General features: G+C 43.0%; 2 protein-coding genes across 4 annotated transcripts in view; both read left to right on the top strand.

Annotated features, from left to right (window-relative positions):
• Positions 1–13402, top strand: part of LOC118308875 (semaphorin-3F) — an 81093-nt gene extending 67691 nt beyond the window's left edge. For 2 of the 3 annotated variants that reach the window (XM_035630304.2, XM_035630302.2), the window contains 11 exons: positions 1121–1260; positions 2958–3072; positions 7078–7147; positions 7958–8102; positions 8250–8472; positions 9219–9307; positions 9428–9469; positions 9582–9739; positions 9892–9974; positions 10146–10279; positions 10399–13402. In XM_035630304.2, the coding sequence (XP_035486197.1) occupies positions 1121–1260; positions 2958–3072; positions 7078–7147; positions 7958–8102; positions 8250–8472; positions 9219–9307; positions 9428–9469; positions 9582–9739; positions 9892–9974; positions 10146–10279; positions 10399–10827 (1628 nt within the window). In that variant the 3' untranslated portion in view covers positions 10828–13402. The remainder of the gene's footprint in view (positions 1–1120; positions 1261–2957; positions 3073–7077; positions 7148–7957; positions 8103–8249; positions 8473–9218; positions 9308–9427; positions 9470–9581; positions 9740–9891; positions 9975–10145; positions 10280–10398) is intronic. The other variant, XM_035630303.2, reaches the window with a different exon arrangement.
• A 529-nt stretch (positions 13403–13931) lies between these two features.
• Positions 13932–18063, top strand: gnat1 (guanine nucleotide binding protein (G protein), alpha transducing activity polypeptide 1). The gene is made up of 9 exons (XM_035630306.2): positions 13932–14622; positions 15640–15682; positions 15777–15918; positions 16037–16194; positions 16273–16401; positions 16494–16623; positions 16720–16873; positions 16977–17193; positions 17275–18063. The coding sequence occupies exons 1-8, from the start codon at positions 14517–14519 to the stop codon at positions 17165–17167; spliced, it is 1053 nt and encodes a 350-aa protein (XP_035486199.1). The 5' UTR covers positions 13932–14516; the 3' UTR covers positions 17168–17193; positions 17275–18063.
• Positions 18064–18073: the final 10 nt, after the last annotated feature.

Below are 18073 nucleotides of genomic sequence, written 5' to 3'. Positions count from 1 at the left end.
CACTAGGAAGAAATCGAGGGGTGGGTTTACAGTAGGACAGACAAAGCATTTTTTTTTTAACCTCCAGACTGTTGTTATTCACGGGCCTCTCCTTTATTCAGTTTCGACCTCAGAATTTAAAGGATGCGTGTGGCGGAATCCAAATCTTCGTCCTTTAGATTCGCAGAATGAGTGCACACAGACTTAAGTCATATCATAATAATGTGATGGGTTTGCTGTCATAACGACAAGTTTGTGAGGGTGTTAGGCCCCGAGAGGCTAAGATATGCTATGAAACAAGACCTCACCTGTTTCCATTGATTCCCAACATGTAACCCATCACACTCTTATTTTTTTTTCAGGGTCTATTGTCTCAGGAGCAATTAGAGGATAGGATAGGCTGACATTTTTATTTTATGTTGTAAAACCTTTACCTGCCCTTAAAACAATACAGAGGTAAACGTGTACATCCACCTTTTGCTTGCTGTAATCATTCCTGCTGTTCATTGTGACCATCGAGAGATTCAAACATGTGACAAATGTCAGATGAGTTCACACTAATATTCTGTGGCATCTGGGTGGAGCATGCAGGAGGCAGGACATGGCGATAATTCACGCCCACTCGCTCGCTGGGAATTTTCAGGAGATTTCCCTGCTGTATTCTCACATGGGCTCACTCAGACATTTTCCAGAAAGGTCGCTCGGGAGGCCGGCGAGGAAAATGCCAGAAAATGTCCGCAGCAACGTTTGCGTTCTCACATACAGCCCCACCGTAAGATTTCAGGAAAATGTCCATACTTAGTGTACATGAGTTTATTTTTAGATCTTCACAGCCAGTATAGACAGCTGGAATATTTTCAGCGATCAAACCATAAAATTTGAACCTTGAAGATAAAAAAGTTTAGATGGGAATTATTGTTTCTTTCTTAAGTGCAGTCATTTATATTTCTATAAAGTAAAGTCTGCTGGAGGCCCCTTTCAGACGTGATGAATTGTGGATTGGAACAGTCCTCGGCACTCACAGACTTCACCACACAGTAGGTGTGTTGAAGTCTGCACTTTTGGACACAGCTCGTGTATAGAGGGACATGTGCTGCACAGCTAGTAATGCTCTTTCTCCATCTATATTTCTTTTCTCCAGATCCAACATTTGTCCACGCACACCTCATCCCAGACAGTGCTGAGAAGAATGACGACAAGCTCTACTTTTTCTTCCGCGAGAAAGCCTCTGAGATGGGCCAGAGTCCCATGACCCAGTCCAGGATAGGCCGGATCTGCCTGGTGAGTTATCACACCAGTCAACCAACCTCATGTTGATCATCACCAGGGAAAGGTTTATATCATCACCAGTGAAAGGTTTATATGCCTCCGTGATGGTTAGTTACAGTCTGTGTCCTGTTTCTTCGTCGCCTAGAGAACCAGAAAGAAAGCCCCGCCATGACCACCAGTATCTGCTGAGCACAAAAAGATTACACACACCAATTCCCAGTTACAAAACAAAATTTTACTCTTTGCCTCCACAGCTAACTCTGGGAAGGTTTACTGTTATGTTTGCTCCTCCGGATTAAATGTTTGCGTGTCAGAGTTTACTTTAGTCCACATCTGTGTACGTGCATAGACGTCCACACAAAGCCTGAGCTGTGTTTACTCAGTGATGTAGCGCTGTAGCCTTGGGCACCGCGGCAGTGTCCAAAACATTCAAATCATCTCTCAGCATGCTCCTGCGTTTGTAGGCTGCATCCCCACTAAAGTATGTGAATTACAAGATGTATACTAAACAAGAATAAGTGTCTTCAGCCTTACTAGCAGCTCAGTGAAGCTGTATTCAGGCACAGCAGTGCTTTGAGCCGCACAAATGCTTAGATCGGTATAGACATGTTTATGATGACAATCATAAACATGTCTATACATGTTGACCAATAGCAGGTACAATACTTCCTATGTTTACAGTCTTAGTTTAACCTGTTAACATTTACAAATTTACACTAAATTCAAAGTACAGCTGAGGCTTATTGGAACGTCACATTTGCAGGGTTGTTTCTGGTCTGGGCAAATAGAAAGGTTTGATCTGACTATGACTGCTGATGAAAGATCAATTTTTTTGCCAGTCGACACCATGAATATTTCCGCTTTTCTTTTTTTTACCACAATCCATCCTAAAATTGTCAAGAAAAAAACCAAAACCTCATGGTGGAACCAGCAAAAGTCAGGAGATCACAAAAGTCATAACACAGCACATCTGAGAACCATGAACATATGTACAAAATGTGATGCCAGTCTGAACTGAGATATGTCATTTAGTCTCTTGGGAACTGGAGTGTCCATCACAAATTCCTGTCCTTCTGACAAGATATTTCATTCCTTATTGCAAGTTTGAACCTGCTGGTGGAGTTAGATGATCACCAAAGTCAGTAGGCTCCATCCTCTGGGGACCATGAATGTCTTTACCAGATATAATATCAATCCATCTAATATATGTTTAGACAGTATGGACCAAAGTGCAGTGAAGCGACCAACTAACAGTGCCACCCCAAAAGCCATGCCACTAGCATGTCTAAAAAAAACCAAAATAAAACATTTCCTATCTGAGACTGGAAGATAAAACCTGCTACACTTTTTCCAAAGATCACAAGACATTCTAAAATCTGATTTTTTTTTCGTCCTGTACACTATTTTACAGTAGATAAAGATAGTCTCAAAATGTTTTTCTTCCACCCATGCAAATCTTTTGGACTCGTGGAGCCCGTGAATCATTTTCCCAAGGCTCGAATGTCTACCTCCGTAGTAGATGTTGGCTGACCTCCCGTGCAGATGGGCCGAGCCGAAACACAGGGCTGATCTTTATTCCAACAGGCCCAACAACAACAGGCCCGGGGCAGTTAGTTCGGATGGTTGTTTTAAACAGCTGTTAGTCAGACGCTGGACAGACTCTTTGTGTTGAGGCTGTTGAATGACTACTGTGTGTCTCTGCCTCACAGAATGACGACGGCGGTCACTGCTGTCTGGTGAACAAGTGGAGCACATTTCTGAAGGCTCGACTCATCTGCTCAGTGCCCGGAGCGGACGGCATTGAGACGCACTTTGATGAACTCCGTGAGTTTGAATTATTAGTTCCCTCTTTTTAACACTCTCCCCCCGTACCCCACCCTATCAGAGAATCTCTGGTGCTTGTGTCTGCCTTTTGTCCTGAAACACTAATCGGCATTCACAATCTAGAATTTGCTGCGTTTTAAAACTTTTTCCCACAAAAGTCAGATTGCAACCACTTAATGTGACGTTTTACAGATCAAAGTATTCGACTGAGTGAACAAAAACCACATCTGCTCAGAGTCAACATTACGCGCATTATGAATTTGTCTGTGATCTGACAAAGAAAATAATTTGGCAGAAGGGAAGTGAGAACTCTTACATGAAATCCATGTAACCACGACGATGCAAAACAAGGTCTCCCCCAGATGGACGTCATGTTGACAGATTCAGAATCAACAACTTTCTCATTTGTAGACTTCTCTTCGCGTTTTGCTTTGCCCTATTTCACCGTGATGTTAATCCACATTTGCTGAGATTTCGCTGCAGTGTGCGGGCCAGCGGCTTACTGTACTGTACACCTCTGCTTACGTACAGCGAAAGGGCTCCTAGGGAAGCTGCGGCTTTAGATTAGGGTATCAGTGACTCATACATGTTAATCTTGACATATATATATTCCTTTGAACATTAACATGGCTCTCGTACAGTAGGTGCCATCCTGAAGAAAGTGCTGTCCTTACTGTAAGACTGTGATCGCTCTGCTTCCGAACACCATCAGGAGGTTTCACAGAGAATTTGTACTTTGATTTTATTGATTTTTTCCAAGCAAGAGATGGAAAAGCAAGCACACATACATACATACACACACACACACACACACACACACACACACACACACACACACACACACACAGAAGTAATGAGCAGCTGGGATCAGTCTGACCCCCTGTTGATTATCCCAGCCTGTCCATCATTCACATGACTGACAGGATTAGGCAGGGATTTGTTGTAATCTTGAAATTATAGTGACTGGTGGTATGAGCAACAGATCTTTGACCATTTTCACTTATTTTTGCTTAGTTTCAGTAAAAAAGACACTATAGGACTGAATCAGATCAGAGTACACACATTCTCAGACCACAAAAGACCAGCTCGATCTTTCATTTTTGAAAATCATCCTTCTGATTTTGTCCATCTGGTGTGATTTTGCTAATTAATTCACCCAGAAATTGTAACAGAGCTACGAGCTGAACGTATGAATACATCTCTTATTTCTGTTTCGATGAGGCTTTTGCAATTTGCAAATGTATGTTCTATGCATGAGGAACGTTCAGTGTCAGTGACACGGCGTCAGCGCTGCTGTACTTTTAGTCAGCGCACAGCAGCACAGCAGGTCAGCTGTTGTCTTAGTCCAGATGAGCACACGCGGTGAGGTCACCGCGAGTCCTGAGCCGCAGTGCAACGTCCCACTGCGCTGCGGTCGGCCTTCCCCTCAACCACAGACGGTCTGGTGGAAATGTGTTCTGTCTCCTGCTGGTCCTGATGGAGCCCAGCAGAGGCATCAGAGTGGCTGTATGAGGACTCACGGGAGGGAGAGCGAAGTACATTCAGATGGCGAAGCTGAGCCGAGGCAAACGGAGGGGGGGGGGGGGGGGGGGGGGGCATTCAGTGTTCAACCGGGGAGAGGGGGATTAAAAAAGACGGAGTGAAAACGACACATGTAGACGCGTGAGAGTTGAAAATGTCTGCCAGGCAAGAGCGAGGAATAAATGTGCGGGCAATAAAGTTTTATTGCCTTTTCTGAGATGTAATTATGGAGTGAAACATTTTTTTCATTGAGTTATTTTTTTTTCTCCTGTCACTGTAGTCCTCAAATCCCTAAACCCTTTCATTCTTTATGAAGAAAGTGGGCTCTTTTTTTTCTGTGTAGCTGCTTTTCGTCTGCTTGTTTTCTCTGTAATCATCCTGAGTGGACATCTCAACAACATATTTTAGGCGCACATCTCTAGTATCAAGGAGATAATCATATACAATCTCAGTCCTTCCTCCATCCAGGGGCTATTCATTGACCTCTCAGTTTCTTCACAGCACCTCATTTTTTTCCCCAAGTCTTTGTGCGTGCAGCAACCGGAGATGTTTCCCGGCTAATGTCATGCTGCGAGTGCCTCGGAGAGTCTGTCTGATCCGACACATAAGAAACAAAAGTTGCTGTGACGCAACTCGTTCTCCTCTGATTTATTTCTTTTCTCCTTCCCTGCGCTCTCTCTGTAGCCGGGAGGTCTGTCAAACTGGCGTCAGGCGGGTTATGAATGTCTTTGCTGTTTGCCAAAAGTTAATTTTTTGCTTTAGTGTGCAGCCATTACCTGTCATTTTTATACCTTGACATGTAAGGAGATTTTTCTTATTTTGTCTGAGGAGATTTAAAACTCATGATCAAAGGCAGGTTTTGTGGATTTTGCAGCTTTGCAAATTCAGAGTCTTTGAGCGAGCCACGTGAACTCAAGCTTCCTCCTGTTTATCTTGTGCACACTAGACAACGCCAAGGGCACAGGGATCAACATTTCACATAGCTGTGGCTTAGCAGTTTGTTCCTTTGCGCACTGCTTCTCAAGTTCATTCAGGTGATATGCGAGGGATAAATATGTGAGGGTGGCTCTGCATTCTTACTCTGGCGTGTCACATTAATAGCTTGACAGATAACCATGAAAAAGATATCATGTTATGAAGGAGAGGATGGGATTCCATGCCTGATCATTGTAATCTGTATTTCTTCCAAAGACTTTCCACTACAGGTAATTGTTTTCAAGGTTCAAGGTTATTTGAAACAAGTGATCCGAGGTCTTTTTTCTCTAGTTTCCCAGTGATGCAAAGAAGTAAATGGACCTGTGTGTTCAAGTGCAGATATGGTGTTATTCTATTCAACCTGTCCAATTCAAATTTATTTCACTTCTCTTCCTTATTGTTTTTCCTTGCACTTTTCTCTCATTAAGTCATCAGAGGATATGCAGGGTTCACAACGGCCTCAACCCTTACAGTCACTGGATGCATATGGCTCCTATTAAAGCCATGTTGCACCAGAGATCTCTGTTTCACTTCTATTCCCCGCTGAGACGGGCTAGTTTCAGCTTTGGAAGAGTTTGCGTTGGGGATCTCACCGAGGCTCTAGTAACCACAATCCTCCCTTAACTCCCCCCTCGTAGGAAGCCAAAAGTCTCCATATGTCACAATTACAATTACTTTAGGTTGGAACCAGGTGGAACCTGTGAACCAATAAAGTCCCGGGATGGTCTGACACGAGACGCAGACATTAATATTTACTTTTCTTTGTGTGGACATTCGTGACGTGAGTGTTATTGTGAGTCTGTAGAAAGGCGGTATATTCACTCAAGTGCTGCACGTAAGGACAGTTTTGAGGCATTTGTACATATTTCCATTTTATAACTATAACATAAACTTCTTCACCTCTAACTTTTTAAAGGGAAATACTGTTTTTGCTCGACTGCATTCATGTAACACAGTTACTATGTAATATTGGGTTTAATTAAGAAAAACGTGTGATAAGTTTGTTCAATTATTGTTAAGAATCAAACCATTGGCTCTCAACCTGTTTGTCTTGGGACTCCTTACAAACAAACAGTTTTAAGTTTGGATCTCTGGGTTTCTCCTCTTAACCTGACTGCTTTAGGATCAAAGATATAAAATTGTCTGTTATTACACATAAAAGCTGAAAATATGAACCCTCTGTATCTGTGTAGCAGAAAACTCCTCTTCTTTCCTACCACACTAATGATCTTCATGACCTGTCAGATTTATTTTGTGACACTTAACTACTTGGCTGTATATAAAGTAGATAAAACTGCATACAGGTTGAAAAATTAACAGTGTCATATATATTAATAATAATTAACAGTCACAGGCTGATGACACTTCTGTAGTTTTTATAGATAGATTTAGATTTTCTAAATTCCTTTATTGGTTAAACTTTTAGTTAGGTAAAGGATCTGAACACTTATTTTACCGCCGCTTTTATTACTGTGAATAATTACTATGAATTATCTCTTTATTTATTAGGGGATGTGTATATCCAGCCAACTCAAGACACCAAGAATCCTGTCATCTACGGCGTCTTCTCAGTCTCAGGGTAAGTGACTGACAGCTTTTTGAATCTCTCTAACTTTGATGCAGTTTGGAGGGAAGGTGCAATTTGGTTTCCTCCTGTCGTTTTTTTTTTTTTCTAGTCATTCTTTTTCACTCAGCCTGAAGGTATCAGCTCTCTGATATTGAAATGCTGTGTTGCATATGGCCTGTCAGATTCAGGTTACAAAGACGAGACAGAAAGTGAATCTGGAGCCCGGAGCGTGTGGCGCTCCTCTGAGAGACTGACTGAGACTACAGTTCCTCATAGGTCAGGCTTCGTAGCAAATTGTCATTCGGCACAAAGCATTAAAATTCCAGGCATCCCAACCAGACATGCGAATTGAGATTCCGACTGCACACAAGCGGGGAGATGTTGCTCGCAGAGTCACAATAAACATGTCCTGATTAATGTATTTGAGAAACAAATATTGTTACTGCTTCCTTCCTTTCCTCGGGCACCAAGCACATTTTGAACCCGGCTGATAAAAACACATGTGGTGCTAATGATAGAGGCCCATGACAGGAGTTACAAACACAGCACACCCACCACACAGCGGCGAGAGCCTGAGCCCTGGCGATTCTCTGCTGTACGTGGGAGTTTGTATGTCAGTGTATCAGACAGCTTGACTCTAGCTGCGTCGCTTTGCGAGTGTGTTTGTGCATCATAATGTTTCAGTGCGTTCCTGTAAGAGACGGGCAGAGTATGTGGGAAGGAGGTAGAGTGCCCACAGTAATTATCTCAGGGAGTGAGTTAATCTTTATCCACTAGCTCCTGTCTCTCTACGCTCACCCTTTTTCCCCTGTCCTCCTCCAGAGCCGTCTTTAAAGGCTCCGCGGTGTGCGTTTACTCCATGGCCGACATCCGCATGGTCTTCAACGGGCCTTTTGCCCACAAGGAAGGGCCCAACTACCAGTGGGTGGCATACACCGGGAAGATTCCCTACCCACGACCTGGCACCGTAAGTCCTAAACAATGATAATAAAAATAAAAAAACGAATACACCCTTCCTCCCTTTGCAAAGAAAAACCCTCTGTCATCCCTTTTTCACTGGAGAAGGAATTTGGTAAATTACAGGTTTGACGGTTGGATCTGTTTTTGTCTGCAGTGTCCTGGGGGCACTTTCACCCCCAACATGAAATCCACCAAGGATTACCCAGATGAGGTTATCAACTTCATGAGGAACCACCCCACCATGAACAATCCCGTTTACCCAGTGCACAAGCGCCCCCTGGTGGTCAGAACCAACGTGGACTATGAGTTCACCACGATTGCCGTGGACCAAGTGACGGCTGCAGACGGGAGCTACGAGGTGCTCTTCCTGGGAACAGGTCAGTGGTCTCAGGCCTCACCGGATATTATGTGATGACTGCAGTAATCTAATAGTCTGATAGTTTGATGTTCGTACTATTTATAGGTTCACACACAAGCAGAGTGGAGGCAGCAATAGTGTTAATGGCATTTGCCTCTGGAACAACGGGAGCTGAGGCCTCATTAAAAACTTTTTATCCTTGTATTCTCTTAATATTCTTTTTTCATTTATTCCATTCATCATGTCCTTATGTATCTTCTTTGAATTGTATTTTCATTGTACTTGTAAGCACCTTGTTTGGCAACTTTGCACAAAAGGCGCAAAATAAAGTTTGATTTGATATGTATTGATTAGAGGATCAATAGATCAATCAAATTGAATTGGTACAGCCCGTATTCACAAATCACATTTTGCCACATTGGGTTCAATAATCAGAACATGGTGCAACATCATCTGTCTTTAATCCTCAACTAGCATGAAGGAAAACTACAACAAACAAAAAAAATTAACAGAGGAAAGGAAGGTAGAACTCTCAGGGATCCCTCTCCCACAACGAACATGAGTGCAGTAGATGTCACCTGTAACAGAATAACAATATTTGAAACATTTATGTTGTGCTTGTCTCCTAAACATAGATGGTCCCTGTGTGCAAACCATTCTCAGTTCAAAACACAATTTTTTTTAGAAATATTAAGATATAAATAGTAAAGATGAATGTAGTTCAGAGGGTCAGAGTTAATCTGGGTTCTCACTCGCACACTACAGATCGGGGGACGGTCCAGAAAGTGATTGTCCTGCCGAGAGACGACTTGCAGACAGAGGAGCTGGTATTGGAGGAAGTGGAGGTTTTCAAGGTCAGTCACCACATTCTCCTCCATATTCTAGTTATTCTTCCTCTGTCTAACCCATCAATTCATCTTCGTCCTTTTTTAAAAACTCTTATTTAAAGCTTGTTTTTATCTGTATCAATGCAGGTTCCCACCCCAATTACCACCATGAAGATTTCATCCAAACGGGTAAGTTACCTGGAAAGTGCTTATAACCAATAGTTGTTGAAAAATAACAAGTCTGTTATATGTCACCTATAGACAATATAATCTCTCATTAAAAAAATGTGTTTTGTTATAGCAACAATTGTATGTAGGATCGGTGTTGGGTGTGACCCACCTGGCGCTCCATCGCTGCGATGTGTACGGGGAGGCCTGCGCCGACTGCTGTCTGGCCAGAGACCCGTACTGCGCCTGGGACGGCAAATCCTGCTCAAGATACTCGGCCTCACAGAAGAGGTGAGGATCAAGATAGTGTAGACAGGCATGCATGGGTACAGTACGAGTTTGATTTTAGAGAAGTCTTCTTCATATTCATTGCCTGTGACTTTAAAATAAGAATAAAAAATGCTGAAATATGTTGAAGTTAACCTTTTTATTTCCGTATGTTGATCTGACCCCTCTAGACGGAGCCGTCGACAGGATGTAAAGTACGGCAACCCAATTCGCCAGTGCAGAGGTTATAACTCCAATGGTGAGTGTTTATTCTGCTCACACCCAATTCAGGGACCTAAATATTCTCTTAGTTAAATGGAAATGGCAATATTTTTTTTCTTCTTCTTATTTATCTTTTATCTGCCTCCTGAGCTCCACATATTTATTCTCAGGAACAATACATGAAATATATTCACATGTCGTTTCACAGTGAACAAGAACACTGTGGAGAGCGTTCTGTATGGCGTGGAGGGGAGCACGACCTTCCTGGAGTGCCAGGCCAGGTCTCCTCATGTGTCTCTGAAGTGGCACCTGCAGAAGGAAAACAGCGACAGGAGGAAAGAGGTGAGCAAAGCTGTCACTGTAAAGCGGTTACGGTAGCTCCACTGCCTTTGTGAACATGATCATTGAACTGGTCTTGGTGTTGTGTTTTTAAAAATTCGCTGTCCGCCTGCTCTGTCCAGATTCGCTCCGAGGGCCGCACCCTGAAAACAGAACAAGGCCTTCTGATCCGCTCACTGCAGTCCTCTGACAGCGGCATCTACCAGTGCACGTCCACAGAGAAAAACTTCAAACACACACTCGTCAAGCTGCAGCTCGTGGTCCTCTCCAGCCGCACGGTCAACAACGTGTTGGTGGACACGGGCAGCCCGGCCCTGCCTCCGCTCCAGGCCAGCGCCTGGACTCCGAGCGCCGGGCAGTACAAGGACCTGCTGACGATTCTGAGCCAGCCGGAGATGGGCCTGATCAACCAGTACTGCCAGGATTACTGGCAGCTTGGAGATGCCGGCCTCGGGGACACCAAAGCCAAGAGCCTGAAGGAGCTGAAAGAGCAGAAGAAGCCGCGCAACCGTCGACATCATGACGAGCAGACAACTCCAGCTGCGACATGAGAAGCTGGACACGCACCCTTGTTATCCTCAATCATCCCCTGTCCACCTGTTACCACAACCTCCTAAACACTGCAACCCTCCATTTTAGGGAACTGACTCCAGTCAAATGATAGAAAAATCAAGTTATCATAAAGGACAAGACAGACACTGCAACCCAAAGCGACAGCATCAAACAGTTTCTAAGTGACTGTTAAAAAAAAAAATAAACACAATATTTATTGTAGGTTGTAAAAAGTAATTCTTTGTACGTATCTAGAAAACATGTTTTTTTTGTGAATAGGTAAATCTGTGCAAATGTTATTATTATAATATTATTGTTAGTGTTATTTCTTTATAACGACGTGTTATTATGTTGAGGATATCTTTATGTTTGGTGTTTTTGAGAAACAGCAACAACGACCCAGGACATTGGGAGTATCCACACATGGACGAGGGACTGATGGACGTGCATTCAGAAAATGTTACGGGCGACCATGTTGGATCACATGACTGCTGGCAGTATTCAGTGTCTAAGATGGAAGTCGAGTCAGGACGCCGCTGCTCTTTTTCGGACTTCCCTAAACTTCTTCACCAGAACTCTGTACTGTATTTTTTTTTTTTTTTTTTTGTGACTGCAAGATACAAGCTGTTGATAAATTATGGCATTTCATGGGACAATTAAGGATAAAAGAAATGCCCACAGACGACAGCTGTGACAACGTGTCACAGTCCCACGGTCACGTGTGGATGAAAGGCCCTCAGTGGCAGGGGACATCCCTCCTTTGACGATGTGGTCCAGCCTGGCCTCAAGTAATGATGGTGTGTCACCCAATCGACCCAAATTCTTCCAAAATCAGTTGCTGCCAAGTGTTTGTTTTGTTTATATGTGAATATCACATCTCAATGTTGTATCCTTGACCGACGTGATCTTTGTGATGAGCTGTTCTTTTTTTTTTCTTTTTTCTTCTTTCTTTTTTTTTGGGGGGGGGGCCCTCTTTTAATGACACTAAAGCTGAAAATATAACATTGCCTTCTCTTTTCTCCCTTTAGAGAAAAGGAATTCCAGCAGGCAGCTATGTGTGAGTTTGTGACAGTTTGTGATTTTAAAAAAACAACAACCAACTACTAGGAGACAAAGCACCTTCTGTTGCCAAATTGGTGATCTTGATGAGCAGAAATCGATTTTATCTGTGTATCTGTGGCATATTATGCAGTATATTCACACGAGGAAGCATGCAGTTTGTATGCTCAAGGGATTTCTTTCTTTTCTTTATCTTTTTTTTTTTTGCTCTAAATGAATCCAAAGTTTGCATTCCTGCCAGTTTTATGCTAAATATGGGTTTCACTAAGTGAATATTGTGTTCGGCCACTTAACCAGTTGACACATCAGTAAGATAACAGTGACAAATGTGTTTTTTTTGGGGGGGGGGTTTTCAGTGCTTGACGACTGGCCGTTTTTATTGGTGTTGTGTTCACTGTGTCACAACAGAGCTTTCACAGCGACTTTCTGTCGGCCCAATGCAGTGCCATCCTGCCATCCTGCCATCGACCGCGCCACATACTTTATATAAACCTGAGCAACTTCCATAGAGTGAAATCAAACGTCACAAGTGCAACCACTAACAGGCGGATCACTGTTGAACCTGAAGAGAAACCTGTACCAAAATCTTCAAAAGGTGGCTTTTCATTGTGCATGGCATGTACAGTGTATGTATATGGTATTTGTCTAAAATGCTACGTTGCTGTGGATGTCGGTGAATGTCTTTCTCGTTGTGGGGATATGGAAATACTACCAGTGCAAGGAGGATTTGCTCACACCTTTGCGAATGGTGTGATGAACTGAAGGTACAGAAAAGGGTCAGATGCTGATTTTAAATCCTCTCTCTTCTCTCTCCCACTCTGTCTCCCTCTCTCTCTCCCTCGTTCTCAGAAATTTGCAAAACAACTTTGCCTATATTTCAAACGTGCATCAATTTTATTTTCTCTATTCGGCCGACTCTGCTACGAGTCATTGAGGTAAAGTAATGTATGATATAATGCACAGTCGATGTCATTGTGATGACATGTAAAAAAAGTTACTTTTATCTTTTCTTCCTCATCAATGTTGCAGACTAATAAATTAAAGCTCTATATTTTATAATAACATATGTTCTCTTCTGTTTGACAGTGACGGGCTCATGCATTTTAGTAGTGGAGAAAGTACTGAGATCCTTTATTTAGTAGCAATACCACACTGTAAAATACTATAGGCGGTAAAGTAAATGTTGAGGTGGGGCCGGTCAAACGGGTCACACGAATCCACCAAGTGCACAGGTGCCCACACCCGTGTGCATGTAGCCACACAGCCGGTGAAGGCATGTAGTTTAAGGTCAGCTGTTTATACAATAAATATTTGAAAACAGCTTTGTGGTTTGTCACATGCCTCATTTCCTGTGTATTTTTTGCATTTTACGACTAAACACTTAGGCTGTGTAGCCTTATGAAAACACAGAGATGCTCTTTCCAAAGCGTAGATTTGCATTTCCAATACGTTTTTGAACTGGTTCATCATCATCTTGTCCTGCTATGGTGTGAAAATTAAATTGAAATAACTGTGGGGATTGTTTTGTTTCTTTGTTTGTTTGTTTTTCACAATCTGCCCTCGGTGTTAGTTATTGCCTGTTTTATTTTTTGAAATGATTCATCTTGTGTCTCCCAAGATTACACTCTTACACAATTGCAGTAGCTAAGTGTCTGAGTAAAAGTTATATGATCCACTTTCATCCACAGTTGTGACTCAGGGGCTTTGTCACTGTCAACTCCTCAAAAGACAATTCATGTACAGAGCACATAACATGCGGATGAGGACAAAACAAGTAACAGGAAAATGCTGTGCAATGCTCACACACACACATAACCATACTGTGCAAGCGTGCGCACATAATTGAAAGTGAGTAGATTAGGATCCCCAACCAGCTTCAGATTGAGGTCAATGAGATCTGTCAGGTGAAACTGTAAAGCCCGTTAAGTACTTCAGATCTCACCCTTCAGTATGCAGAACCTTAGACGAAATGTCAGTGTGTCTTTCTCTGTGTTTGGTCCGGGAGGTGGACGTCCGACTGTGTAACACAGCGACCCCACTAGCTGCCTCGTACTTTGTGAAGTAGAGAATGAATTTGTGTTGCTGTTGACCCTCTCATCCGCTCTGCTCCCTTTACCAAAGAGCATACTTATTCCCACCAGATCTATTATATTTTTCTATTTTGATGTCAATGTGGGATGAATATATGGGTAACTGAGTTCCTGGATGGGCACAAATACCAAATTATTGAGCTTCATATGTTCCTCTCTTAAAGGGAACCAAAGAACAGCAGAGAGAGATAAGCACTTGAGCCGATGTTTATCTTCCGCTGAGCACAGCAAAGTCCCCCTAAAGGTTAGATCGCTCCTCCACCGATGTATGTCTGCTTCTTCTCACACCTTCCTCTCTGCCCTAAAACACCCCTGTCCTTGTGCCCCATTGGTCATCTCCGGTCAGGTGGACAGGGGATGCCCCAAATCCTCTCCTAAGATGAGAAAATACTCCCAACGTTCTCCAGTGTTTGTTGCAGGCAGTCGATGCATCAGCTGCATAGCTGACAGCACCAGCAGGCGATCAGCTAGGACCTACTTCCATTTTTTCCCCTGACACTTGGCTTTTGAGTAGAGGGGCCCAAGCCAGGAAAAGAAGGATGGGGGCTGGAGCGAGTGCCGAGGAGAAACGCTCCAAAGAACTGGAGAAGAAGCTGAAGGAGGACGGCGACAAGGATGCAAGAACTGTCAAGCTGCTGCTGCTAGGTAAAGACATTGAAGCTGGCTCAGTGGGAGCTCAAATTCAACAAACCTCAACATGCATTTACAGATGTTTAAGGGCTCCGTAGGGTCCCACCACAGGAATGGAGCTAGTTTGTATTTGAGATACAAGAGATGGCAATTCTTTATGCCTGACTTAACAGTCAGTGTGGTGTTACTCTTGCTAAAGGTTTGGGGAAATGAAGATGATGATGATCCAATATCTCCCTTTTTTAATGCACTTACCGATACTTCTAAATAGTCAACACAAATAATGGTTATTAGGATGCAAATCTGCCGAGCCAATGCATTGACACTGGCTGTGATGTAGACAAAGTATATTATAGTCCAGTAAAAGCTTAATCACCTGTGTCATCAAATTGCTCAGACACTTTAATTATCACTCAACCCAATCCCTTGTTAATCCTGAAACAACAGGACCTGCAGCACAAAGGGCTTAACCCTGAAGGACACAGGTACCCGGTCGCCCAACTCAGAATTAGAACAGGGCCAGTAGCTGTAACAATCAAACACCAAACTGAAATACATTTTTTTTAAATTACTAAGTGGTACGAATAATGAGTCACGTTTGTGAATTTTTTTTATTTAAGGACAAGTAAACTTTGTCCACCGAAACAAAGTGTTGCATTGAAATGTAAAAATATAAATTTCCAAGTACAAGCTAAAAGTACATTATTACAGATGGATATATACTGTTATACCAAATAACCATTAGGTTGTTACAGATATTGTATCACCTCATGACAATGTAGGTCAGGGATAGGAAAAGTTCCCCTGACATGCAGCTTTGAAAAAGATTAGACCTGAAATAAGAAGTGTTATGAGTCTGTCTGTCTGATTACCTCCAATCAACACAAATCTCTTGTCATTGATAAAAAACTAAAATAATCGTTCATATTTCTACAAAATCCTAAGATTCTAAAATGCAGTTTTGGAGTAAACGCATACCATAATTATTCGATGAGAGTAGCCGCATTAATTATGTTTTTTTCTTTCATGCAGGTGCTGGAGAATCAGGCAAAAGCACAATCGTCAAACAGATGAAGTGAGAACTGAAGTGACTTTATGCCAAGGAAATGTCCGTTTTCTTGTCATGCTGAAATGGAAATAAGACGGTGACACTATGTTTTTCTCAACAGAATTATCCACCAAGATGGTTACTCACTCGAAGAGAGCTTGGAGTTCATCACCATCATCTACAGCAACACCCTGCAGTCAATCATGGCCATCGTCAAGGCCATGGGCACTTTCAACATGAACTATGGCCACTCGGATCAGCAGGTAATGACAGCCGCGATACACCTCTGCGCATTCTGTTTCATCAGTTTCAGGTTTCTTGTAAACTACCAAGCATACTATGACTTGTGTGGGAACTTGTCCTCTTGCATTCCTATTGCAGGATGATGCCAGGAAACTCATGCATCTCGCAGACACCATCGAGGAAGGCACCATGCCTAAAGAGCTGTCGGACATCATTCTGCGCCTGTGGAAGGACTCTGGCATTCAGGCGTGCTTTGAGAGGGCCTCCGAGTACCAACTCAACGACTCCGCTGGATAGTAAGGGATGAGCCGAGCTCAGATTTACAACTGTCTGGCAGCAGTGTTTGTTATTGAATTAATGTCTTTTTCCGTCAGCTACCTGTGTGACTTGGAGCGACTGGTCCAGCCAGGCTATGTGCCCACCGAGCAGGATGTGCTGCGATCAAGAGTGAAGACCACCGGTATCATCGAGACCCAGTTCGGCTTGAAAGACCTGAATTTCAGGTGAAGCGATGCTGTATTTTTGTTCAAAAGAAGGTCACCAGTAAGTCGTCATCGGGGCAATCTATATGTAATATGCTTCTGTTGCTATGCAGAATGTTTGATGTGGGTGGCCAGAGGTCAGAGAGGAAGAAGTGGATTCACTGTTTCGAAGGTGTGACCTGTATCATCTTCATTGCTGCTTTGAGCGCCTACGACATGGTGCTGGTGGAGGATGATGAAGTGGTATGGAAGCACTTCGTATTACACGGTCAAAGTCAGTTCATTTGAAAGGCTTTTCCTCTGGACCTTGTGAATAAACTCGTATTTTTTTACTTTCAGAATCGAATGCACGAGAGTCTGCACTTGTTCAACAGTATCTGCAACCACCGTTACTTCGCCACCACCTCTATCGTACTCTTCCTCAACAAGAAGGATGTGTTCGTTGAGAAGATCAAGAAGGCTCATCTCAGCATGTGCTTCCCCGATTACGATGGTAAGGTCACCACTGTACAGGAATTATAGCAGGTTAAAGCTTTCTCAAGACACATCGCAACCTGTGAAATATGTCCTTCTTATCTTGAAACATTTCCGTTAAGGACCCAATACCTATGAGGATGCTGGTAACTACATCAAATTGCAGTTTCTGGACCTGAACTTGCGCCGAGATATCAAAGAGATCTACTCTCACATGACCTGTGCCACAGACACAGAGAACGTCAAGTTTGTGTTTGACGCCGTAACCGACATCATCATCAAAGAAAACCTGAAAGATTGTGGTCTCTTCTAAGAGCCATGCTGAGGGACCCGATGAAGGTGGGCACAATTTGCACGGCATTGCTAATTCTATCTAACAGTTGGACCAGTTAACCAGTGGGCTTTTCTTTCTGTCTACAGGGTGCCGTCGCGTTCCACAAATCCCTCCTCAATTAAAACTGAGGACCCAAGAGGAGAAACTGTCCCCTAAAATATAGCCATTCTCAAACTCAATCCATTTGTTGTGCTCAAAACTAAGTTGTAGCTTTGGCCAAAGACTTGAGGTCAACTGAGAGAAGCAGACTTGAGTCAGAAAATCCTGTGCAGACTTCAGATGAGTTGAATTTTGTAGTCCAAGCTAACTTTTTTCTCTCCTGGGTCTCTTGAACTTGTCTTTGGAGGCGTACGCAATCTGTAGTTAACACATCAAAAGCTTCTGTCAGCATTAAGTGATTTCCACTCACATGCACTCATGTGAATAGATGTCAGCCTAACGCATTGTCTCTTGCTCCAGTTACTGGTCAGTATATATCGCCAGGAGAAGGAAACAAGATGGCCTCACCACCTGCAGACGCACTTCAACCATAGAGATTTAAAATGAACCTGAAAAACACCTGAGAGGAGTTTGAGACACAAGTCAAGCAGGTAACAACAGAATTTGTAAGGATGGGGGAGGGGGGGTTAGAAAATTGTACTTTCTGCTGTAGTTGAAAGGGACGTTGTATATAATCAAACTGATTTCCAATGAACAGTTCATGAAGTGTAGTGATACCATGTTGATCTGTAACAATGTTGAATGATAGATGTACTTCAACTTCAAAGTCCTCCAAAGTGAACCTGACGATATACAGGCCGTCGAGCCAGCCATCCTGTACAGAGTCCAATAACTGTAAAACCTTGATTCAATCTATTAAAGCTTCTGTAGAGAAACGAGTACTTT

Source organism: Scophthalmus maximus, chromosome 6 (assembly GCF_022379125.1).
Source record: "Scophthalmus maximus strain ysfricsl-2021 chromosome 6, ASM2237912v1, whole genome shotgun sequence".
Taxonomy (NCBI): domain Eukaryota; kingdom Metazoa; phylum Chordata; class Actinopteri; order Pleuronectiformes; family Scophthalmidae; genus Scophthalmus; species Scophthalmus maximus.
This window is presented reverse-complemented; position numbering and strand designations above follow the sequence as displayed.